We start from the raw sequence: 26233 nt of genomic DNA, 5'->3' as shown, positions 1-26233 counted from the left end.
TTTACAGGGCGGTGCATAGGCCCATTGATTCTCGACTAAGGTTGAAAGCAGCGTTGGCATTAAGCAATTTCAGATCCACTGCTCTCTCAGTAAAAGCAGGAAGGTGCTATAGGCAAAAATACCAAAGTAAGTAAACAAAGTAAGTTTGACAAATAATGAATTCTATAAAGTACCTTTCAATTGATTGAGATATAATCATTTATACCTGTCTGAATTTCTTAGCATCACCATCAGCCTTCCACTTCCCACCTAATCCCTAAATTCAAAAGCAGAAGTCAATTATAGGCCTGAATTCAAGTCCCAGCTCCTCCTGCGGTGTGTAATAACATCTCTACACACGCTGATTTGAAAATCTTTTACCTCAAACTCACTTTGAATGCATCTGGAAATGTAAAGCTAGTCTTAGTAATGGTGATCATGGGAATTATAATCAATTGTTATAAAGACCATTTGGTTCAATAATGCCATTTAGGGTTAGAAATCTGCCATCCTTACTCAGTCTGGCCTACATGTGATCTGTGGTTGGGGTTGACTGTTAACTGCCCTCTTAAATTAGGAGTCCTGGTTCAGGATTCTCTTAAGGTTAAAGTGCAGTTTCAGATGGAAATTAACAAGGCAAATACAATTTTAGGCTTCATTTCAAGAATACAAATGCAGAGATGTATTGCTGAGGCTGTATAAGGCTTTGGTCAGACCACATTTGGAATATTGTGAGCAGTTTTAAGCCCTGTATCTAAGAAAGAATGTGCTGGTGTTAGAGGGCCAGCAGAGGTTTACAAGAATGATCCCAGCATGAGGAACTTGTCAAATGAGGATCAATGAAGACTCTGGGTCTGTACTCGATGGAGTTTCAAAGGGTGAGGGGAATCTCATAGAAACTCACAAAATGGAACAAAGGACAATACAGCACAGGAACAGGCCTTTCGGCCCTTTAGGCCTGCACTGACACACTTTGCCCTGCTGTACTAAAACTGTCTTCACTTACAGGATCTGTATCCTTCTATTCTCTTCCTATTCATGTATTCATCCACATGCTTCTTGAATGCTGCATTACTGAGAGGCCTGGATAGAGTGGAGAAGATATTTCCATTAGTAGGAGAGACTAGAACCTGAGGGCACAGCCTCAGAGTGAAGGGACGACACTTTAGGGCTAAGACAAGGAGGCATTTCTTCAGCCCAGAGGAAGATGAATCTTTGGAAATCATTGCCACAGACGACTGTGGATTGAATGATTGAATGATAGAGCTGACCTGGTGGGCCAAATGGCCTAATGCTGCTCCTATGTTTTTAAGGCTTTGCCAGTAATGCTGTCATCCCGTGAAAGAATAAAGAAAAAAAGTGCAAAGTTAATTTGTTGAAGTCACGTGACTGAATGTTAACATGAAGCATCATAATTCAGCTAAGGTAGTGAAATGGTTATATTAGTAGACTATACGAAGTCATAGATTGATGATCCAGAAACTCTGAATTCAAACATCACAAGGATGGCAATTTGAACTCAAATTAGATAGAAAAAAAACTGGAAATAGCAAGTCGATATTAGTCAAATCCCACTGGGTTAAATAATGTCCTTTTGAGAAGGAGGCTTATCACCTTTACCTAGTTTGGCTTATTGTGACTGCTAGCTTATTGCTGAAGAAGCCAAGGAAGCCATTTAGTTATCTAGATTCGGACAATTAAAGCAGTTTTGTTGAACAAAGAGGCATGCTGTCAATTTTTTTTGTCTTGCACTCATCAGGACAGACACAAGAATTCCAAATTTTAACAAGAACAACAATTTATACTGCATGAGAAAAGGGGCTGGACCAGTTGGTAAGTTGACACTTATTGGTCGAGGGATTGCCATGGAGAATGCACCAAGGATCTGTTGCTCCCCCATGCTTCTGTTTAATTCAGATTGGACATGTTCCTTTTGTTCCGTATTGCAGGGTTGCTGTGCAAGCAAGCACAGCTGATAATCTTCATTGTTAGTGTAATTCTGAGGATTAATGCAGTCATTGCAGAGACACCCACAATGAGTAATAATTTAAAGAAAATCATTTAATTATATAATTGACTGGTTGTCAAATTTGGACCCATTGCACTTTCTGCGTCATCTAGTTGGAGCATCAACTACATAACAAGTGTTTTCATTTACAGTGCAAATTAACAAAGCAATTTGCAGACTAGGTCAATTTGGTCATGTTCTCATAATTCTCCCAATGACCCTTATTGGACAGTAAAATACACCAGTGTCATTGAGAGGAGAAACATTGATTCACCAGGCTCCACGTTCGGTTACTCAAGCCAATATCTCACAAAATAATATACTCAAAGCTAAAGAAACCAGAGATTGGAGTAAGCCAGAAAATCTCAATGGTGTGTAAATTGTACAGTCAAACTGTAGCTGATTTTTGTCTAAACAATTATTGCATTTTATTCATCATGACCTTTTGCTTTTTCCAGGTCACTGTCTCATAGTCTATAATTCTCGTTATCCATTATGTCACTGCGAGTGTTGTGGAAATCGCTCCCCTTCTCTCACATGAGGCAACACTTCTCTGCCGTTTGCTTGAAGTCTTGCAGAGTTGCTTGAGCTTTGTTTTTCAAATGGTCAAGGTCAAGGTTCTGAATGTTGGCCAGCTGCCCCAACACCGAGTCCTTCTCTGCCTCCTCTTCGTTATCCTCTTCGATCATTTTAGCCAACTCCTTTGGCAGTTCCACATCCCCGCCGGCCAACTGGATTTGGTTTTCATCCAATTCGCTCTGGGAAGAACAAAAATTCATAGTAATATCCACAGTGCTTTGAAGCCTGATCGATCCACCAAATATGTGGCTGTCTCAGAAATCACACCTTGGCTAATTTAACACAGGCAATGCTTAAAAGGAAAATACTGTGGATGCTGGAGATCTGAAAGAAAAGCAGAAAGTGCTGGAGAAACTCACTCCAACCCCTTGGACTTGAAACATTAACTTTGTGTCTCTCTCCATAGGTGCTGCCAGTCCTGCTGAATTTCTCCAGCACTTTCTGTTCTTATGCATAAACATACATGACAACATATAAACAGCTGTAAGCAATAGAAAAACGCTCATTGTCTTGGTTATTAATAGAAGAAATAAGGCAAACAGTAGCTTTGACAAGGGATTAAATTCAGTAAATTACTAACCACAACAACTCCACTTGACAGTCAAGGTCAAATTACAAGGTTGAGCTTGTTTCTACTTCAGGTTCTGGATTACCTTTTAATTAATCTCTTAATTGCAGGATCCTGAAACCACCCCCTTAACAACACATCAAACCTGCCTGCAACAGCACTCAAGCAAATTTACACTTTCAGCTCCTTCAATTGTTCTGATACATTTTTAACTTGGAAAAGTTTATTCTTTCTTTCTCTCTGTTAGAGTTGTGGCTAATGTTCTTTCTCAGTGTCACCTACATTGTCCCAGGACACTCTTCTGTAACTTTACCCCTGTGAACTCAGGAGGAGAAAGTAATCTAGAGATGACTATTATTATATGGATGGAGTTCTGGAGCTAGAGTTGCCCAGGGTTTTCTTATGCAGCTCAGAGAGGCACCTATGTTTATCTTCTCTTCCATCCTAAGCTGACATCCACAGAGAAAGCGAGCTCATGTTTCAAGTCAAGATGACACCTCACAGAGCTGAAGAGATATCAAAACTCAAAATATTAGCTTGCTTTCTCCCCATGGATGCTACCTGACCTGCTGTGATCTCCAGCCCTTCTTGCTTTCAGTTCAGATTCCAGCATCTGCAGTAATTTGTTCCCAACATCCACAGGCTGTGACCATCGTGCATGGTATCAGTAACAAAGGTGCTATGCCTTTATATAAAATCCTTTGTCTCTCATTTAAGTAATCTGTTTAATTTAACTGATTAGATTAGATTACAACAGAAATTGCATCTCTTAGATTAGATTACTTACAGTGTGGAAATAGGCCCTTCGACCCAACAAGTCCACACCGACCTGCCGAAGCACACCCACCCAGACCCATTCCCCTACATTTACCCTTTCACCTAACCTGCACATTTTTGGACTGTGGGAGGAAACCCACGCAGACACGGGGAGAATATGTAAACTCCACACAGTCAGTCGCCTGAGGCGGGAATTGAACCCGGGTCTCTGGCGCTGTGAGGCAGCAGTGCTAACCACTGTGCCACCGTGTCACCCACTTAGATTAGAACGGGTTCATTCTTTACTGAAATAACAGAAACATCTCAGACAAACCGAGAAGCATCTTGCTACCTTTCTCAACAACCATTGTGATTGATTTAGTCCAAAGATGTGCGGGTCAGGTGAATTGTCCATGCTAAATTGCCCGTAGTGTTAGGTAAAAAGGGGTACATGTAGGGGTTTGGGTGGGTTGCGCTTCGACAGGTCAGTGTGGACTTGTTGGGCCGAAGGGCCTGTATCCACACTGTAAGTAATCTAATCTAATCTAATCTAATTTATTCCCCATGCCTAGAAACTAATTATTCTGAAGTGTGTATCTGAATTCAATCTTCATGTCAGGCAGCAGATAATCAGGTGCAGGTACTTCACGGAGAATGGGTCAAAAAGTGGGTAAGGCAAAGATCAATTTGGCCATAGATTTGGTAAACGCTTGCAGAACCTTAAGGGAACATGTGGCTCTCTCCTCATTTTTAAAAAAGTGTTTTTATGTTTATTTTTGTATTCGTGTTATTTTTATGAGTATATCTGAACAAATAGAGGTTACTTCTTGTACTCTAAAGAAAGGGTATACTCTAAGGGTATAAAGAAATCATAATGCTTCTCAAATTAATGGGAAAGACTTCAATGCATTATCACTGCATACAGATCCGTCCATCAGAAGAAATGCGATGCAGATATACTGAGGAGGATGTAGATCAGCAACAAGAGTAATCCCCCAACTGGCTCTGAGGAGAGGTCAGATTAACACAAACAAATGCCATAGAAGAAGATTAAGGAAGGACCTCATCCAGGAGTACCATATATTAAGCAAAAAATGAAGATTAATACTTCAAGGGAAGACAGGCCAGGAGGACAAGGAGATGGCAGAATGAATTAGTGAAGAGATTAGTTAATATTTACTTGGTTAAAAAATTCCTCAATCCTCAAACATCCATAAACATTTGGAATAACCTGTCAGGAAATGGAACAAGGAAAATCCTGAAATTCAGTATGGAGTTGCTTGGACCTTGACGGAATGAATGAGGGGCTGAATGACCCCGAGTGTTGTACAATGTCATGGTTTGGAAGGAGTTCATGACTACAGTACATTGAGCTCCACACAGTCAGGTGATCTTCATGGGTGGACACAATGAGTTCAACACTAAACTTCAGAGGAAGATGTATTCTGTGCAGCCCTCAGTTCTGGTAATAATGCCTGACTTTTAATGTAGTTTTGTGCTTGTTGCTCTTGTCCAAAACTATTGTGAAATAACAACAGTAAATTTTTGTAAAGACTTTGTAAAGTGGTGCAATCCTTTACCAATCATCATTAGATAGGCCCTAGACAAAGGATAGAGAAAGGAAGGTTGATGGACACAAACTACCTCAAACGCCACTTACTCTGAATCACATTCTGGGCAGAAGTGGCAGACCACACAATGAGTGGCATAAATGATACCCATAATTCTGAACCAAAGTCAATAGACCTCCAGTAGCAGACTGAACACTCTTCCAAGTGCAAAGGGAATGCAATCTGTGAGAATTGTGAAATGCTCAGACTGCCTGTGTTTGAGAAGTCAGGATTGGGGGTGGTGGGAAAGGTGGTGGTGATGGGGGGAGGGGAGTTTGATATGAAGTTGTGGTAAATTTTAATTCAGTTATACACATGTAGGTAAATGGCTTAACTGTTTGGTTAAATCTCAGTGGGAGATGTATAAGATCATGGTTCTGAAGGAGTTAATATTCATGTTACATTGAGTGCCACTTATTACACTCTCTATAAGTGGGATCTGAGAGTTCAACAGTAATCTTCATAAGGAGTGGACTTTGTACAATTCCCAACAATTCTAGTAATGCTGCCTAACTGGTAATATAATTGCTCTCATGCAATAAATTATTTAATATTTTCTGTTCTATAAAGCGTGATAATGCTGGGGCTTTAAGACATGTTTTGCTCTGGCTTATTTTAGAGAGAGGTTGGGGGCAAATACTGAGCAGTCTGTAAGAAGATAAACAACTTGTGAGGCCTTGTGTTCTTCTTTTAAGTTGGAACAATAGAAGCAGCCTGAATGGTGTGGTCAGGTTCTCACAGATCCAGGATGTTTAGTTTCAATTTCAGCAGTTGCTGTTGTGGGGTTGAAGACATGCAAGCTATTTTTCCCTCTCTCAATACCATCCAAAAGCTGGGTATGTTCTTCCAAGGTGCTGCATTACATGTGAGACAAAACCTATTTTCTGAATGTACCTTTGCGCCACAAGGTGTGTTTATGGGATGTTACTGTATTAGAACAGTTAATTAGGAATAGTTACTGTATTTATTATTCTATTAAGTTTTCCAATAGATTTAAGTTATTCTAAGTTCTTCTTTCTTTTGTTGTATTTTGAATAAATGTTTTGAATAAATTATGTTTTGCTTAACATCAAGTAGTCTGACCAATGAAATTGCATCTGGAACACTCACTTTACATTTACCTTTAAAATAAGAAAAAGTTAGCATCAAGGCTACCTCCTTAATATATTTTGAGGGGGTCTGGTCTGGTCCATAACAGAATACTCCATAGTGGTGTATCCTGTACCACTGATCATTAGACAGGCCATAGATTAAGTGTAGACAAAGAGGTCTGGTGTCATCAACATATCTTAAACAAGTCTTACTCTCAGCCATGTACCAACAGAGGGGCACATACCATCAGGTGCCAGTAGTGACAATCAAAGGGATTGACACAAATTTCTTTAATTTTTTTCACACATTCTTTTCACAATAGAAAAGAATAATCTGATCAGGGACAGTCAGCATGGCTTTGTGAAGGGTAGGTCGTGCCTAACGAATCTTATTGACTTTTTTGACAAAGTGACCAAACAGGTAGATGAGAGTAAACCGGTTGATGTGGTGTATATGGATTTCAGCAAGGCGTTCGATAAGGTTCCCCACAGTAGCTATTATACAAAATGCAGAGGAATGGGATTGTGGGAGACATTGCAGTTTGGATCAGTAATTGGCTTGCTGAAAGAAAACAGAGAGTTGTAGCTGATGGAACATGTTCATCTTGGTGTCCAGTTACTAGCGGCGTGCCGCAAGGGTCGGTGTTGGGTCCACTGCTGTTTGTCATTTTTATAAATGACCTGGATGAGGGCTTAGAAGGGTGGGTTAGTAAATTTGTGGACGACACTAAGGTTGGTGGAGTTGTGGATAGTGACGAAGGATGTAGTAGGTTGCAGAAACACATAGATAGGATGCAGAGCTGGGCTGAGAGGTGGCAAATGGAGTTTAATGTGGACAAGTGTGAGGTGATACACTTTGGACAGAGTAATCAGAATGCAAAGTACTGGGCTAGTGGTAAGATGTTGCCTGGTATGGAAGGAATGTCTTACGAGGAAAGGCTGAAGGCCTTGATGCTGTTCTCGTTAGAGAGAAGAAGATTGAGAGGTGACTTAATAGAGACATACAAGGTAATCAGAGGGTTAGATAGGGTGGACAGGGAGAGCCTTTTTCCAAGTATGGGAACGGCAAACACGAGGGGGCACAACTTTAAAGTGAGGGGAGTTAGGTATAAGACAGATGTCAGAGGTAGTTTCTTTACTCAGAGAGTAGTAAGGGTATGGAATGCTTTGCCTGCAAGGGTAGTAGATTCACCAAGTTTAAGTGCATTTAAGTCGTCATTGGACAAGCATATGGACGTACATGGAATAGTGTAGGTTAGATGGGCTTCAGATTAGTATGACAGGGCGGCGCAACATCGAGGGCCGAAGGGCCTGTACTGCGCTGTAATGTTCTATGTTCTATGTTCTATATTCTTATCATGATGTGCACTGCTCAATAAATGTAAAACAAGAATCTGTCATTACTCCAGGAATGATAGAAATAGGATTTGTGGAGTTGTAGTTTTCTACAGTCCCAGTTAATATCCGCAGGTGCCGGTCTTGGACTGGAGTGAACAAAGTTCCACATTAAAACAGTGTGCAGGAAAATTTAAGATGCGGTAAAATTAATCAGTAAAATATAGCCCAAAGCCAATGATAGAATAATAACAACAGCAACAACACTATCCTAAAAACTTTGAGAAAAGCTGGATAAAATATCATACTGATGTTAACATCAAAACAAAAATAAACAGCTTACCTTTGGGAGCTTGTACTTGTCCCTTAAATGTGTTCTCAATGTTGCTCGTTCTGCCTTTTTTTGAGCAAAATTGGCATCACGCTCCATCCTGTAATTAAATATATATTTAGAGCCACTTGATATCCATAGTTAGCAGAGCCGACAGTTTATCGTAAGTATAAGGAGGATTTGGTACGGTGCTCCGATGTAACAATTTAGACTATGCCCTAGCATTAAATCTAGATTTACATCTGTGTGGCAAGTTTCCAATCTAATATAATTCAAAGCACAGAAACAGTCATTGCACCCAACAAAATCTACTATGTAGCCTACTCTTAACCCTTTTACATTTAACCCCATCGACAAATCCTTTTGTTCCTTTTTCCCTTGAGTGGTTATCCACTTCCCTTCAATTAATGAATACCATTCTGTCAACAAATCAGGGTGGCATAGCGTTCCACATTCTCATGAATTTCTAGCTAAGGCATTTTTTTTAATTTCAATAATAGAGTTAGTCTTCACAATCTTTGGGTATGGCCCTTAGTTCTGGCCTCTCCTGCAAGTGAAGTTCGCTTTTTGATTTTGTTTTATTTGATTTGATTTGTTGTAGTCTCATGTACCTAAGTACAGTGAGAAGCTTTGTTTTGCGAGTAATACAGGCAAATCATAGCAAACCAGGATGAAAAGATCAAAGGGGTCTACATCAACACTATCAAAGACTTCAATAATCATAAAGACTTCAGCGAGGGTGTCTTAGTTTTTCAAGCCAAAAAATAGAGTCACAGCCTGATGAAGCTATCCTGATTAGTATGACCTTGCAGATTTTGTATCATTTCAAATAATCTTTTGTGCAATGTCTCTTCACCAGTGCCTGTATGTGAATTGTGCTGCTATAGGGACTGAGACTGAATTTGGTAAATCTGGCAGACAGCAGTCCTCCACCTCTCCTATCCCACCCAGCACAGTCTGGGACAATAAGGAAGGGAAACACATGCTGAAAATCAGAAGCTCAAATGTGATTTTGAAAAATGAAATTAGCGAGTTATGACTGACAGAAATCTTTCATTGCCCATTTACGTCTTTGGGATTTGCACTGGAAACAAAATAAAACTTTGGGAGTGGTTTACTCCAGGTATGAAGAAGCAGCACAAGGGGGATGCAATAGCCTGCCAATGGGACCAAGCCTGTCAGAGGGATTTATATCTTCCCTGTTTCTCAGCCAGCATAGAGACAGCAACAGTGTAGAGAGTAGGGGGATCTTTAAGTGGGAGCTATGGTCAACTACCAGTTCAGGCGTAACCCCTGTCTGGCCTAAATTCCCACCTTTAATGCCTGATTGTTCGCATAAACGTAAAATTGCCATAGTCTGACCAGACTTTGGGGCTGATCTGTCAGTAGGAAGAGATGACTGCTGGTGGTTTAACCTGAGTGTCACCACACCTCAGGCGAGGGGAGAGGTTGAGATGGAGAGTCCTTCATGGTCACCTCAGCCTGACGCGGGAATCGACCCCAGGCTACTGGCGTCACTCTGGATCACAAACCAACCATCCAGCCCTCATATCACTGACTGACCTTTCTGCCAACTGGTCGGGTTGATACTAGAGACACCATGGTGATGCAGGCTAATCCTATCACCCTTTCCATTCCACTTTGCTTTCCCTGCCAGAAATCCAGCCCAAAGAGTTTGCACGTTCTCCCCGTGTCTGCGTGGGTTTCCTCTGGGTGCTCCAGTTTCCTCCCACAGTCCAAAAATGTTCAGGTTAGGTGAATTGGCCATGCTAAATTGCCTGTAGTGTTAGGTAAAGGGGTAAATGTTGGGGAATGGGTCTGGGTGGGTTGCTCTTCGGAGGATCGGTGTGGACTTGTTGGGCCGAAGGGCCTATTTCCACACTGTAAGTAATCTAACCTAATCTAATCTAATCTAATCTAATCAATATCTTTCACAGTCAGAGAAGGGTAAGTGAAAATTGAGAATGATCGAGGAATCTTGTAGGATGGAACTGGACAATATGCTAATCTTTATGGGTTGTGTAAGTTGCAGTGGGTAGCATTTAAATAGAGTTGTTAACTCACTTAGAGTGAATGTGTTCATGACTATGTTACAGATACAAAATAGCTCTACACAAGAAGGAGGAAGGGTAACTGGCATTGACCCCAGAGACTGGAATATACAAGCAACTACAATGGCCTTTTCAGATCATTTCCTCATTGTAAATACCTAAATTGTATCTTACAAAGACAGGCCATACTAGCTGCTAAATGTCACAACCAAGTATAAATGCTGGTACATTAAACAGCATTGTAAACATCTAAAAAACTGATGAAGAAGTATTGAAAAGAGAAACAAACAGGTTAACTGAAAGCAATGTCAGTTCTAATAACTTATACAAACATCTCTTTAGATGCAAATTAACTTCCATTTGACGCAGGGTTGGAGGGTCAGGTTTGCAACATTGGCCATGGTTTTATCTCAATCTACATGAATAATTCCCATTTTCACCAAAGTACTGTAACAATGAAGTGATTATGTAGCTTATATTTGAAATTATTTTCTTACTCCTGGCTTAGCGATACAGTGGAATGTCTGAACAATTTCCCCTATGATTATTGGTTCTATTCTACAACAAGTTTTTTGACACAGTGAAATGAAAGTGGAGATTCAATGAGTCTTTGCACAATAGCACTGAGCTAAAAGTTGTCTGGCTTTGTTTATGTCTGACTGTGTTATAGAATCCAAGCCAACTGTTAAAATATGCTTATATTTTCAAAGTGTGCTTCATTCCTTAAACACTTCAAGAGGCATTTGGATGGGTATATGAATAGGAAGGGTTTGGAGGGATATGGACTGGGTGCTGGCAGGTGGGACTAGATTGGGTTGGGATATCTGGTCAGCATGGACGAGTTGGACTGAAGAGTCTGTTTCCATGCTGTATATCTCTATGACTCTATGACAAGCTCAATGTCTGACAACCACATTTCACAGATTTGTGTTAAATAACCAACTTGATGTGCTTTCTCCCCCCAAAGTTTCCCCTTCATGTTGCTGCCATACACTATTCAGCTAAAATGCCAAATGTGCAACTTGCAAACACTTAACCCTTTGCTTCCTGCTCTTTAATATGTTGATCAGATGATCAAAATGACCCACTGTTAGGGTGTATTTAGTACAGGTGATGGGAGTTTCACCTGTCAGCTGGTGAAAGGGCAGGTGTTCTTTTGTCATCTTCCTTGGGAAAGGCCTGTGTATTACGTGCCTCTCAGTCACTTCACACAAAAGTAGGCAGTGGGTTTTCACACGGATCAAGGACCATCAAGAGTGGAAATGATGCCAGCAAGAACAAACTACCAAATGGTGCCACCAATGAACAGCCAGATCATTGAGTCCAACTGAGAACCAGTCCATTACTCAACAGTGCCATGAAGAGTGGTGGAAGTTGTTGGTATTGCACTCACCAAAGGACCAAGATTAATGAGGGACTCCAAGCCAAAGTGAAGTCCTGGAAGGGTAGAGGGTCGCAGGATGGGGGTCACAGAATGGTGGAGGGTTATCAGCAGCAAGGTTGGTGATGGCGGGGAACTTTGAGAGAGTGTCTTTCTGATGACAAGTTCCTTGTTCTTGTTCAGAAACAGAGTTCCTTCAAACAGAAGATCTCCATTTGTAGCTCAGAAGTAGGATTCCTTTCCAGGCTTCTTGCTTAATGACTGTCCTTGCTGATGTAGGTTGAAGACGTTTTGTTGGCATTAATCATGTCAGGGTAGCAAGGCCATCAAAAAACCTTCCAATTCTGAACTTTAATGTGTGTGTGTGTGTGTTTAGATGACATCCTTGAAATCAAATGTAGTGTTAATATCACAAATGAAAGTCAATTTCTGGGAAACGTCACTTGTTGTTATATAGAAATATTAACAAGGAAACTCCCAATAAACCTCTCCTCCATCAATGCAGCACACACCAAGTCAAGTGTCACAACTCACTGTGTCTTTCTGCTGCCAATAAAAATCCTTTAAATAAGCAGTTCTTTCCTTTTTTAAATAAGTAACCAATTCTTTTGGTAGGATCTTAAATGATGCACATTAAATACAATATTTTGGTAAGTAAGTGTTATGAGTAAATGAGTTTATTAAATTACATGATTTTTATTATTGGATCGAAATAACATTTTAAAATACTGGAAGAAATTACAACCAAATGTTGGTGAAAAATTAAATCTATCATAGAGTCATAGAGATGTACAGCATGGAAGCAAAGCCTTTGGTCCACTCATCCATGCCGACCAGATATCCTAAATTAATCTAGACACATTTGCCAGCATTTGACCCATGTCCCTCCAAACCCTTCCTATTCATATACCCACCTGGATGTCTTTTAAATGTTGTAATTGTACCAGCCTCCACCACTTCCTCTGGCTGCTCATTCCATACATGCACTACCCACAGCGTGAAAACATTGCCTCTGAGGTCCCTTTTAAATCTTTCCCCTCTCACCTTAAACATATGCCCTCTAGTTTTGGACTCCCCTACTCTGGGAAAAAGACCTTGGCTATTCACTCTACCCATGCCCCTCATGATTTCAGAAACCTCCATAAGGTCACCCCTAAGCCTCCAACACTCCAGGGAAAATAGTCTCAACCTATTCAGCCTCTCCCTACAGCTCAAAGCCTCCAACCCTGGCAGCAACCTTGTCCTGAACCCTCTTCTGAACTCTTTCAACTTTTATGCCATCCTTGATATCGGAGAGAGACCAGAATTGAACAAGTATTACAAAAGCGGCCTAACCAATGTCCTGTACAGCCTCAACATGGCCTCCCGACCCCTATACTAAATGGACTGACCTATAAAGGCAAGCATATCAAATGCTTTCTTCACTCTCCTGTCTACCTGCAACTCCACTTTCAAGAAAATTAATAATTCCACAAAGATACAGTAAGTAACATTTCAGAAATCACTATCAAAACTGCCTTTCACTTGCAATAGTTGATGCAAGGAAAGCAAATACAGTCTTGTATAGCAATCAGGGTGATGTCAGTCTCCAGACCTGGTGTTGATGCGTTGTCCATATTCAAGTCATAGAGTCATAGAGATGTACAGCATGGAAACAGACCCTTCGGTTCAACCCGTCCATGCCGACCATATATCCCAACCCAATCTAGTCCCACCTGCCAGCGCCCGGCCCACACCCCTCCAAAACCTTCCTATTCTTATACCCATCCAAATCCCTCCTAAATGTTGTAATTGTAGCAGCCTCCACCACATCCTCTGGCAGCTCATTCCATACACGTACCACCCTCTGCGTGAAAAAGTTGCCCCTTAGGTCTCTTTTATATCTTTGCCCTCTCACCCTAAACCTATGCCCTCTAGTTTTGGACTCCCCGACCCCAGGGAAAAGACTTTGTCTATTTATCCTATCCATGCCCCTCATAATTTTGTAAACCTCTATAAGGTCACCCGTCAGCCTCCGACGCTCCAGGGAAAACAGCCCCAGCCTGTTCAGCCTCTCCATGTAGCTCAAATTCTCCAACCCTGGCAACATCCTTGTAAATCTTTTCTGAACCCTTTCAAGTTTCACAATATCTTTCCGATAGGAAGGAGACCAGAATTGCACGCAATATTCCAACAGTGGCCTAACCAATGTCCTGTACAGCCGCAACATGATTTCCCAACTCCCATACTCAATATTCTGACCAATTAAAAAAAGCATACTAATTCCAATTGATGATGCAGATTGGTCTTTGCTACTACTCATGTTTAGTTCCCAATTCCATTTGATGAGAAAATATCATCACCAGGTTCTATATGTACATATTACACCCATGTCCTGCCCTAAACCGATGTGCACACACAAAAATCATGGCAATCAATTTTCCACATATTAAATGAGACTCATGCAGATATTTTTCTTGCAGACATTAATTTTTGAAACCAGAAGTGAGAATTATTTTTGGTAGCTCACCCTTTATGTTAACAATCATCAGATTATGATCATCAGATGTAATGTCATATGATGATAAAGCTGAAAAATGTGTTGCTGGAAAAGCGCAGCAGGTCAGGCAACATCCAAGGAGCAGGAGAATCGACGTTTCGGGCATAAGCCCTTCTTATGCCCAAATTGTCGATTCTCCTGCTCCTTGGATGCTGCCTGACCTGCTGCGCTTTTCCAGCAACACATTTTTCAGCTCTGACCTCCAGCATCTGCAGTCCTCACTTTCTCCCATATGATGATAAAGGAAGATAAAGGAAGGACAGCAAGATTTGCCCATTATCACCATGGAAATTGAATCTATTTGTAAAGTATAGACACACCTACATAAACTGACACTCACTCAAAATGGCAGGGAACAACCATTTGGACCCCTTTCTATATCATTTTAGAGCAACAAAGCCATTTTACAATTGGCTTTAATCAAAAAACTATAAGTGTGATTCTAACACAACAGCTCTTTAAAGAATTACTAATCTCATCAGAGTCAATGAAGAAGTTCAGTGTATCATTCTACTCTGTATAAATCAATGCTGGAATTTTGATATTATACCTTCAGTTTTCTCATTAGGTAGGTGCTGTGATGCGTTATATTTCAAAGCCCACGCATGGGCCATTTGGTCAACAGTTAGGAAGTATTACATTTCCATTTAGGATAGCTTGAAATGAATTACTTGCAACTCACTGCTAAAATAAGTGTTGGCATTTCTCCCGGTCATCTTATCCCCATAGCACCTCTTAAAATGTAATCCTTATGACTGCATAAGATGTCTGACAATAAAGGGCAGAAATATTAATGCACAGCTGGAACATTAGCCTTACAATATATTTCCAGACTATCAAGATAGAATCTTCAATGTAGCCATTTAAAATAAGCATTGAATCATGCAGCACAGAAACTGACCTTTTGGTCCAACCACTCCATCCCAATCATGATCCCAAACTAAACTAGTCTCAACTGCCAGGATTTGGCCCATACCCTGCCAAATATTTCTCACTCATGTACTTACGCACTTGTACCATTTTGTATAAAAATTATATCCTACCTTCTATGTTGTGTCATAATCAATCATTATGACCTAAGATACTATTCCTCTATGCAACTGAATTCCAGTTACAACAAAAGCAACTTCAGCTGTTGGAAATCTGAAGTAATAGAAATTATCAGGAATACTTGGTATGCCGGTCATGTGTGGAAATAGAAAAACAGTCTTCAATATTTTTCGGAAGAAGCAACTGGAATGCAGAGTACTGGACTCTTGGTAAGATTCTTTGTAGTGTAGATGAGCAGAAAGATCTCAGTGTCCATCTACATAGATCCCTGAAAGTTGCCACCCAGGTTGACAGGGTTGTTAAGAGGGCATAGGGTATGTTAGCTTTTATGGGTAGAAGGATTGAGTTTCGGAACCATGAGTTTCGGAACTGTACAAAACTCTGGTGCGGCTGCACTTGGAGTATTGCGTACAGTTCAGGTCACTATTATAGGAAGGATGTGGAAGTTTTGGAAAGAGTTCAGAGGAGATTTACCTGGATGTTGCCTGGTATGGAGAGTAGGTCCAATGAGAAAAGGCTGAGGGACTTGAGACTGTTTTCGTTGGAGAGGAAAAGGCTGAGAGGTGACTTAATTGAGACATATAAGATAATCAGAGGGTTAGATAGGGTGGACAGGGAGAGCCTTTTTCCTTGGATGGTGATGGCTAGTACAAGGAGGCATAGCTTTAAATTGAGGGGTGATAGGTATAGGACAGATGTCAGAGGTACTTCATTACTCAGAGAGTAGTAGGGGCGTGGAACGCACTGCCTGCAACAGTAGTGGACTGTTAGGGGCATTTAAATGGTCATTGGATAGACATATGGATGAGAATGGAATAGTGTAGGATAGATGGGCATCAGATTGGTTTTACAGTTTGGTGCAACATCGAGGGCCAAAGGACCTGTACCGCGCTGTAATGTTCTATGTTCTAACTCTGTTTTTCTCTCCACAGATGCTGCCAGCTCTTTTGAGTAACTCAATCTATTTTTAAGAAATCCACTAAAAGTATGTGTGCATTGCTAGCTAAACCAGCATCTATTGGCCATACCTAACTGCGCAGAGGGCTGTCAACTCTATGCAGTGGATCTGAAATCATATGTAAACACGATCAGGTACGGATAGCAGTTTCCTTCCCTGAAGGACATTAGTGAATCAGATTAGCTTTTCCAATAGTTAGCAACAGTTTCACTGTAATCATTAAACTCTTAATTCAACATTTTATTGAATTCAGTTTCACCATCTACTGTGGCAAAATTTGAAACCGTGTCCCCAGAATAGATAATATGATGAGGAAATTGCCTCACTGTTCTAGTTCATGTTGTCAGGAATGAAAGTACAGTCTGGATGGGAAATAAAAAGTCAGGTCAGGCAGCATCCGAAGAGCAGGAGAACCGACGTTTCAGGCAAGAGCCCTTCATCAGGATTTGAATTGTCGATTCTCCAGCTCCTCGGATGCTGCCTGACCAGCTGTGCTTTTCCAGCACCACACTCTCTACTGTAACCTCCAGCATCTGCAGTCCTCACTTTCTCCTGGGAAATAAAGAGGCTCAAGCATTTGACTGACAAATGTACTAACTTTGTCACTGGTGCTCCAGGTTCTCCTCAAAGCTGCACTTTTTGAGAAGATTTGTAGCTCATGTTGAGGTTCAGATTGTAAGTTTGCTTGCTGAGCTGGCAGGTTTGTTTTCAGAAGTTTTGTAACCATGCCAGGTAACATCATCAGTGAGCCTCTGGTGAAGCGCTGGTGTTCTGTCCTGCTTTCTATTTATCTGAATTGGTCTCTGAAGGTGGGTGATATCATTTCCAGTTCTTTTTCTCAGAGGTTGGTAAATGTGATCCAAATCACTGTGTTTATTGATGTATTTATTCTGGTTTAAATGTCAAGCCTATAGGAATTCCTATGTGTGTCTCTGTTGGCTTGTCCTAAATGGATGTATTGTCCCAATCCAAGTGGTATCCTTCTTTGTCTGTATGTAAGGATACTAGTGAGAGTGGGTCATGTCTTTTGGTGGTTAGTTGGTATTCATGTATCCTAGTGATTAGTTTTCTGACTGTCTGTCCGATGTAGTGTTTGTTACAGTCCTTGCATGTATTTTCTAAATGACATTCATTTTGCTCTTCGTTGGTGTAGGGTCCTTTAAGTTCATCAGTAGCTGTTTCAGTGTGTTGGTAGGTTTGTGGGCTTCCATAATGTCAAGGGGTCAGGGCAGTCTGGTAGCCATTTCCAAGATGTCTTTGATGTATGGTAGTGTGGCGAGAGTTTCTGGGTGGGTTGTGCTTATTTGTTTGGGTTTGTTGTTTAAGAATCAGCAGACTGTGTTTATTGGGTACCCATTCTTCTTGAATATGCTGTATAGGTATTTTTCTTCTGCTGTTTGTAGTTCCTGGGTGCTACAATGTGTTGTGGCCCACTTAAATAATGTCCTGATGCAGCTCCATTTGTGGGTGTTGGGATGATTGTTTCTGAAGTTGAGTGTCTGGTTTGTGTGTGTTGCTTTCCTATAGATGCTGGTCTGCAGTTCTCCATTGACTGTTTGTTCCACTGCGACATCTAGGAAAGGGAGCCTGTTGTTATTCTCCTCCTCTTTGGTGGCATTTATGCCAGTAAGGATGTTGCTAGTGATATTGTAGGTTTCTTCTAATTTGTTCCATTTTGTGATGACAAAGGTGTCATCCACAGAGCGGGCCCGACGTTTGGATTGTATCTCCTCAAAATTAAATCAGTGTGTAGCTATAACAATTAATCATAGAATCATAGAGCATGGAAAAAGATCCCTTGGTCGAACCAGTCCATGCTGAACATAATCCTAAACTAAACTAACTCCACCTGCCTGCTTCTAACCCATATCCCTCCAAACCTTTCCAATTCATGTACTTACCTAAGTGTCTTTTAAACTGTACCTGCATCCACCACTTCCTCAGGAAATTTCATTCCACGCGAACCACCTTCTGCGTAAATTTTTTCCCTCATCTCTTTTTTCATTCTCTCTCCTCTCACCTTAACAATGTGCCCCCAAGTCTTGAAATTCCCCCAACCTAGGGAAAAGACATCAACCATTAACCCTATCTATACCCCTCATGGTTTTATAAACCTCTGTAAGGTCACCTCTCAACCTCCAACATTCCAATGAAAAGCCTCCCAGCCTATTCAGCCTTTCTTTATTATTCAAACCTTCCATCCCCACCACATCCTGGTAAATCTCTTCTGAACCCTCTCCAGCTTTAATAAAATCCTTCCTATAACTAGACAACCAGAACTGGACAAGTACTGCAGAAGAGACCTCACCAATGTCCTATTTGTCCACATGGAAAACAGGTGATTTGACTGCAATTTCATGATTAAAATAATGCTCATGATGATACTGGGGAGTAACCGTTTCCCTTTCTAACATGCAATAATCTTTCTGCGTGTGGTTCTTCTTTATTGTACCTTAATGTACTGTATGCAGCAGCACTTTAGCTGGTCTGATCAATAATGATTCAGCTCAGTTACTTGTTAAAGCCTTCTGCCTAATGAAGTCGACAGAAGCAACAACTCGACTATTTTGAAAATGCAATATCAGCCCTAATGTTTACTATATCAGAAGTGGTAATCCATCCCAAGGAACTCAGCTGTTGGGGGCAGGGGAGGGGTGCGGGGTGGGGGGTGAGGGTGGGAGGCGGAGTGGAGAGGGGAACGGTTAATCTCTTAATTCTTGTATTAGCAGCCATACGGGCTAGGATATACATGGATCCCAACACTCCGTTTTGACACTGGTAAGATTGTTTTTAAAGCTTCAGACCCAAACAGGAGAGGGCGCAATTCTACGAGCATTGAATCAGATTGAGAGCTGGAACTTGTTTTTTTACCGAAAAAAATTACAATAAACCCAGAAATTCTTTCAAGTTGCCATTGTCATCGATTGAAATAAACATCGTTCAACAGGGCCTCTTGCGTTGCAATGGTAGTGTCCCTACTTCTGGAGCAGGTGGAACCTGAACCAGCTCTTCTGCTGCAGAGGTAGGGACACTACCACTGCACCACACAGAGTTTCTATCACACACTCTGGTGTAGGAGACCCAGGTTGAAGTGCAATCTACTCCAGAGGTAGGGACACTACCACTGCACGACACAGAGTTTCTATCGCACCCTCTGGGGCAGGAGACCCAGGTTGAAGTGCCACCTTCCCCAGAGGTAGGGACAATACCACTGCACCACACAGAGTTTCTATCACACACTTCTGGGGCAGGTGACCCAGGTTGAAATGCAACCTGCTTCAGAGGTAGGGACTCTACCACTGCACCACACAGAGTTTCTATCACACACGTCTGGGGCAGGAGACTCAGGTTGAAGTGCCACCTTCTCCAGAGGTAGGGACAATACCACTGCACCACACAGAGTTTCTATCGCATACTCTGGTGCAGGAGACCCAGGTTGAAGTGTCAACTTCCCCAGAGGTAGGGACAATACCACTGCACTACTCAGAGTTTCTATTGCATACCTCTGGGACAGGAGACCCAGGTTGAAGTGCATCCTGCTCCAGAGATGCATGGTAGAAATTCTGAACTGATGGACAATATCCTCCAGTGAGGCACAGGGGCGTCTCTTTCAGGGCTTTTGACCTGTCCTGTAATCTTCCCTCTGACAGGAACGGGGTGAATTACCCCTCCACTTGTAGGGACCAAAGGAAGGAATATACTATCGAACGTTATTGTGGAGAACAAAGCTCTTCAACTTGCCAGCGTAATTGAGTTGGAGAACACGTTGCATTAAGTTCACCCTAGGACCCTTGCAACGGCACTGAATAGATTTGACCAGCCCTTCTTCAAGTAAACCACCATTTAAGAGTGGTGGAATAGATAAAGTTTAAATGATAGATGTAGCAATCCGAGCCTGCTAGAACTGTCCCCCCGGAACCCACATTCCCTCTCCCACTGCTCAGTTTCTGCGCAGTTCCCTTGAGGGGGAAATTGGTTAATCTCTCTCACCCTGCAAACTGAAACTCTGGGTGATGCTCAAAACACATGTCTTAGAGGCAAAAACAGAAATTGCTGGGAAAACTCAACAAGTCTGGCAGCATCTGAGGAGGGAGAAACAGTTAACATTTCGGGCCCAGTTCTGAAGAAGGGCGACTGGGCCCGAAACGTTAATTCTGATTTCTCTCCACAGATGCTGCCAGACCTGCTGAGTTTTTCCAGCAATTTCTGTTTTTGCTTCTGATTTCCAGTATCCGCAATTTTGTGGGGTTTTTTGTTACATATTTTAGGATTAACTGGGGGTTTGGATAGAAAGGCTTCCGTTCACGATCCAAACACTTTATTCTGAGCATCCCCTTGAAGAGAGTTGGCGTTTTATGTTTCAGAAGCCACACCACATTCGAAACACTAATTCTGTTTCTCTCCCCACACATGTTGCCGGCAACCTGCTGAGTTTCTCCAGCACTTTCTATTTTTTATCTCAGACCTCCAGTATTTTGCTTTTACGCCTTATTGCTGGTCCATTCCTGAGTTGAGCAAGGTAACATACAACACTGAACAGTCTATAGGAGCTAAATACTGCAAATGCTGGAATCTGTGCTGAAAGCAAAAAGACAACGCTGGAGCTCTGATTTTTGTTTTCTGAAGAGTCTATAGTTTGACTGGTTAACACGTCATATGGTCCATTTTACAGATTACTTCCTTCCACAGTCGCCCTCTCATCTCCAGAGCTTCACCAGTGAGCATTAAACAAAATGTGTTGGCTAAATGTTTGAATCCCAACTCCTCTCACCCAGCTCCTATACTCAAGTGATGTCTCCCCTCCAGCCGCTCTCAGTCCATCACCATCAGGGAGCAGTGATCAATTCGGTTAGTGTCCACCTCGGTCGCCGACAATTCTAATATCTCACACCCACGACCCCCGCCCCCCCTCCCCATCAATAGACCTTCCTGCTGTGTACACCCTACTGGCTCAGTCAGCTGAGTTAACGCCGGAGAAAATTCGAGATTTTATGCAATGGCACAGACGTGGTGGGCCGAAGGGCCCTATTCCTGTCTACTGTTCTAAGTGAATCTAAGTCCAAAGATGCGCAGGCTAGGTGGATTATGGAGGGGATAGGGTGGAGGAGTGGATCTGCGTGGGATGCTCTTTGGAGGCTTGGTGTGGACCTGATGGGCCGAATGGCCTGTTTCCCCGCTGTTGGGATTCTATGAATCGTTTTATCTTTTGACCCGTGGTTTGTCACTGGCCTGGAACGCATTGCAAATGTCAATCCCAGATTTCATTTATTGGCCCATCAATATTCATTCACCAAATCCTAGGGGGTGCTCTAAGCAAGCATAAAATAATATAGCACAGACCGCGACCATTCGTTCCATCGTGCTCGTACCAGCCCTTCAAAAGAACTATCCAACTCATCTGCTTGCTCTGCTCCTTCCTCAATGGATTTTTTTTTCATCTCTGCAAGTATTTGTCCAACTCCCCTTTGATAGTAACCCCGTCCCTTTCAGATTAACCAACCCTGACTGTAAATTAACTGTACATTTCCGTTTCCACCTTTCCGCCCTGGTTCATCTAGCAGTCTCCTTCACCCTGTTTCTTGGATTTATTTGTTGGATTTACTAGGAGCTGTTTTCTCAACTCCCGCCGTCAAACCCCGGTCGTGATGTTATAAAGGAAGACGGGAACTGACTACATGGTTACATTCAAACAGAAACATCCAGAATGAATCAGACTTTTCTCAAAAAAAAAATACTTTGCCCTTCCCGTGACTCTCTGACAGTCAATGGAGCGCATGTGTTTGCCCAGTTTGGCTGCACAAAGGCTGCAGGGAATTTATTCAAAGATCATCCGTGTGTCAAATGAAATCACAGTGACCCACAGTAACTCGGGTCCGTGCACGTCAAACCTACCGTTTTAAACGCCGTCTGCTGAAAATATATCAAATAAACCCCAGCTTGGGCTTTTGGACTAACTCAATGTCATTTGGAGTTAACTGTTTTAGCCAACATGACGTATTAAAAGTCTGTTACTTGCATTGTACATGTGAGCAGTCCCTTTTCTTAAAGCAGAAATATACAACATGGATTATTGTAATGAAATATAAAGTTTTGAAAGAGAAGTTGTAAAACCACCGATTATTTGCAAGCTATAGCATACAGTACACCGCAAGGAGTTGGGAAGCTAATTTTTCCAAGCTACCATCAGTTTTGAGGAAGAATCACTCGATCCGAACTCTGATTTCTCTCCACATATGCTGCCAGACCGGCTGAGCCTATTCCGTGAATTGTTTTTGAGCTAATCTTTGGGAACGCTTTACTGAACATTTCAACAGCTGCTAACCTGGACTCTGGGAGACATGGAAAAGAAACAGCTCAGAATCGTCCAGTATTGAAAAGGCCCTTCGGCCCATCAAGTCTAGACTACCAAAGCTACATTACTCACATCGCCTTGAAAGTTAGGAAGTTTCAAGTGTTCATACAAAGGTTGTGAATTTACCCACCCCTATTACCCTCCCAGGCTGTGCATTCCAGAGTCCCAACACTCTTTGGGTGATTTTCTTCAGATCTCCTCTAAAACTCCTGCCTTTCACCTTAAAAGTGTGCATCTTGTGATGGCTTGATTGACGAAACTGGAATCATAAAACCCGACACGGGCGAAATGACTAAAAGATAAGACCCCCCCTGTAGTTTTGCTATGAGAATGGGGCGAGACATTCACCCAAAGAACAGTCAGACATCTGCAGCTTCTGGCTCTGAGCTCGCTAAAAGGAAGTAAAGGCCTTGGAGGGGACACAGAGGGGTGAGGGGTTCAGCTTTACGGGCAAACTGGACCAAGTGGAAACATAATATTCATGATGGTGGGGAGCCTGGGGGCATGATATTGATAGGGTTGTGATGGGGCAAATCCTGCAAGTATCAAAAGTCATGTACTGAAAATAATCCACACAAAAAACACGATAGGATATTTGAGCTTTTTTTTTACATCCAACGTTTTGTGGCCGAGAACACAAAAGCTTAGGGCAACTGCAAATGAACCAAAGGGGTTCTGGAGGAGAGCAATTTAGTCAACCGTTTCCAAGAGCGAGCAAGTTGGATTGAATACCCCCTTCTTTGGGAGACAGCGTTTCTGATGAAGATTCTCTATCGAATAAAAAAGTTAAGACTATGACACTAAAGCAACACATTCGAAGTGTTGCAAAATAGTTCAAAAAAGGAGGGAGGGGGTTTACCCTTTTGAAAAATGTTGAATCATTTCACTTAACCATTTAATAACTCAAATCATGTGGTAAGTTTTCGGACGTTCAATGAGTTAAATTCAAATTAGAAAACCATCCATTTTAGATTATTAACTGTTTATTGCAGGGAGAAGGAGATTGACGGTGAATCCCAGCAGTTTAGTTTGTAAAAATAAACTTAATCTCGAGCACCCGTTTCGTACACCTTTACATTACTGACTAGAATCGCGTCAGTTGATGTTAGGACAATGGTGACATTTGAATTATTTCTCACTGTCCAGTTGAATGGAGACAAGGGGGAAACCATACACAGGAAAGGCGACTATGTTTTAAAACTCCAACCGAATAAAACGGACATATGGCTCCCTACATTGCCATTGCTGTGTGAATGTTATCTGTGGGATTACAGGTTGGGAGCACTCTCCTGGCTGGGGTCCAAAGGGGAAAAAAAAATCACTTACTTTTCTTCTACCAGCTGCCGTTGGTATTCCTCAAACTCCTCTCTTGTCATTCCCTGGGCTGCGGCTTCCGACTTTTCTCCCTCGCCCTTATCCTCGCCAAGTCCCCCAGTCAAGTTCTTCAACTGCCCGCCTACCATGTTCTTGACGATGAATGCCATGGCGCCGCCTTAAAGAAGTTGCCCGCTTTCAGGAGGTCTTTTGTTGAACAGCTCCCAGCGCAGCGTGTTCCGTGTGTGTGTGTGTGTGTGTGCGTGTCCGCCTGCGTTGGTTTGTGGATGTGTTGGGAAGTGGGTGGGGGCGGTCGGATGAAGTTTCAGCACCACGCTCCCTGGACAGCGCTCCTCGGAATGGACAGCTTGGAGATTGGTGGACAGCCCGCTCTCTCCTCCCTCGCTCCCACCCTCGCCCCGGCAGCCAGTCACCGCTCTTCATCGCGGGTATCAAACCTGGATGAAGTTTGCTGTTTGGTTGGAAAACCCGATAGACTACCCCACGTGCAGCACGCTGCCGGGAACAAACAGCAGGAGCTTGGGCTCTCACTGATGCCTCTGAGAAGGAACTAAAAGGACGAACAGACTTGCATAGGCAACAGGCACATTTCCAATCCTTACTAACATTTTAAGTGCTTAAAAACTAAAGTTCATTTTTCAGCAAAACGGTAAAATCTAAGGATTTATTTTGGATTTCTCTTTTGTTTTTCTTTGTCCCACTAGTATTCTACATTTTGACCTGCTGGGTACTTAATAATCTCTCATTTCCACACCTATGTACATGATTAAAAGCTTCTGGTATCAATGTGCTGCAATTAAACTCTTGCAGTCTTGCAGCAGAGTCATGAACCTAATCCTTCAGTGATGTCCTGAAACGACGTTTGCTCTTTGTTCTGCAAGAATAATGAGAAAATCCTGTGCTGATGACCCAAAATGAGCTTTATTTCAACCCTAGAATTTCCCAAAGATTTGCCGGAATAAGCAGTGACACCAGATGAACCTTTAAATTGTCTTCTACCAGCTGTCTTCTGCAATGACAAGGCAGTTGCTCAAGGGAGTGAGAATTGAGGAAGGGGTCTAAAGGATTCTGGGTCATCTTCTTTCTCTTCTGGACCCATCCGTGTAGAACACATCCTTCATGCATCCTCAGCATTTTCTACCAATTCAAAGTCAATTACTTTTACGAAGGTTAATAAGGCAAGGATAACTCCATTAAGTGCAGTTATTGACATTCCACTGAGTAGATTGCAGGGAGTCGAGAAAACGGAAGCCCTATGGAAAAGAACAACACTGATTTAAAACAACTTATTTTCAAAAGATTTGCATTTATAATTTAACTTTTCACAACTTCAAGCGGTCACAACTCATTGTACAGCCAAAATACCTTTATTTTGGGAGAAGGAGGAGGAGATTTATGCACAGCAAGGTTCCGCAAAAAGTAGTGACCAGATAATTTGTTCTTAAGTGTCGCTGGAGGGATAAATATTGGCTAGATGAATGCGTCTGCTCTTCTTGGGGGTTGGGGACTCAAGGGATCTTATAGCTACACCTGAGAACAGATGTTGCCTCGATTTAATGTCTCATGGCAAAGATGACCCAATAGTAGGGCTCGCACTCCCTTGATACACCATTGATGTGTTAGCCTCAGTTCTGAGCTCACTTCTCTCTAAGGGAACTTCAAATCACTATCTTCTGAATGAAGTAACTGCACTGTGATTCCTTAATTGGCTTGACGTACCAACCTCAGCTTTTATCTGCTTGCATTTGGAACTTCTTGAGAATAAAGTGTTTATTTGAGAATTGGTTAGTATTTAATATCTGCTTCTTGTTATATTTATATTTTGTTTCATGAGGTATGTATCATCACTGGCTAGCTCACCAGATATTGTTTTTGAGAAGATCAGCTGCCATCTTCAACTACTCCAGTCCGCTTTTGGAATATTGCGTGCAATTCTGGTCTCCTTCCTATCAGAAGGATGTTGTGAAACTTGGAAAGGTTCAAAAAAGATTTACAAGGATGTTGGCAGGGTTGGAAGATTTGAGCTATACGAAGAGGCTGAATAGGCTGTGGCTGTTTTCCCTGCAGCATCAAAGGCTGAGGGGTGGGCTTATATCAGTGTATAAAATCATGAGGGGGATGGATAGAATAAACAGACAAAGTCTTTTCCCTGGACTGAGGGAGTCCAGAACTAGAGGGCATAGATTTAGGGTGAGGGGGAAAGATATAAAAGGGACCGAAGGGGCAACTTGTTCATGCAGAGGGTGGTGCATGTATGGTATGAGCTGCCAGACAAAGTGATGGAGGCTAGTACAAATACAGCTTTTAAAA

The 26233-nt window shown here is 42.0% G+C and overlaps 1 protein-coding gene across 1 annotated transcript; it reads right to left on the bottom strand.

The window, feature by feature from the left end:
• Positions 1-2022: 2022 nt before the first annotated feature.
• LOC122542491 (complexin-3-like) lies at positions 2023-24278 on the bottom strand. The gene is made up of 3 exons (XM_043680267.1): positions 23915-24278; positions 8270-8357; positions 2023-2745 (listed from the first exon to the last, which is right to left on the bottom strand). Exons 1-3 carry the CDS (start codon positions 24070-24072, stop codon positions 2521-2523), a joined length of 471 nt encoding a protein of 156 aa, XP_043536202.1. The 5' UTR covers positions 24073-24278; the 3' UTR covers positions 2023-2520.
• Between the last annotated feature and the right edge of the window lie 1955 nt (positions 24279-26233).

Source organism: Chiloscyllium plagiosum, chromosome 40 (genome assembly GCF_004010195.1).
Source record: "Chiloscyllium plagiosum isolate BGI_BamShark_2017 chromosome 40, ASM401019v2, whole genome shotgun sequence".
In the NCBI taxonomy this organism is placed as follows: domain Eukaryota; kingdom Metazoa; phylum Chordata; class Chondrichthyes; order Orectolobiformes; family Hemiscylliidae; genus Chiloscyllium; species Chiloscyllium plagiosum.
This window is presented reverse-complemented; position numbering and strand designations above follow the sequence as displayed.

Coding starts and splice junctions, on each gene's coding strand:
- LOC122542491 (XM_043680267.1), bottom strand. CDS start 24,072: ATGGCATTCATCGTCAAGAACATGGTAGGCGGGCAGTTGAAGAACTTG. Junction 8,358..23,914: donor CGGCAGCTGGTAGAAGAAAA/GTAAGTGATTTT, acceptor ATTTAATTACAG/GATGGAGCGTGATGCCAATT. Junction 2,746..8,269: donor ACAAGTACAAGCTCCCAAAG/GTAAGCTGTTTA, acceptor TGTTCTTCCCAG/AGCGAATTGGATGAAAACCA.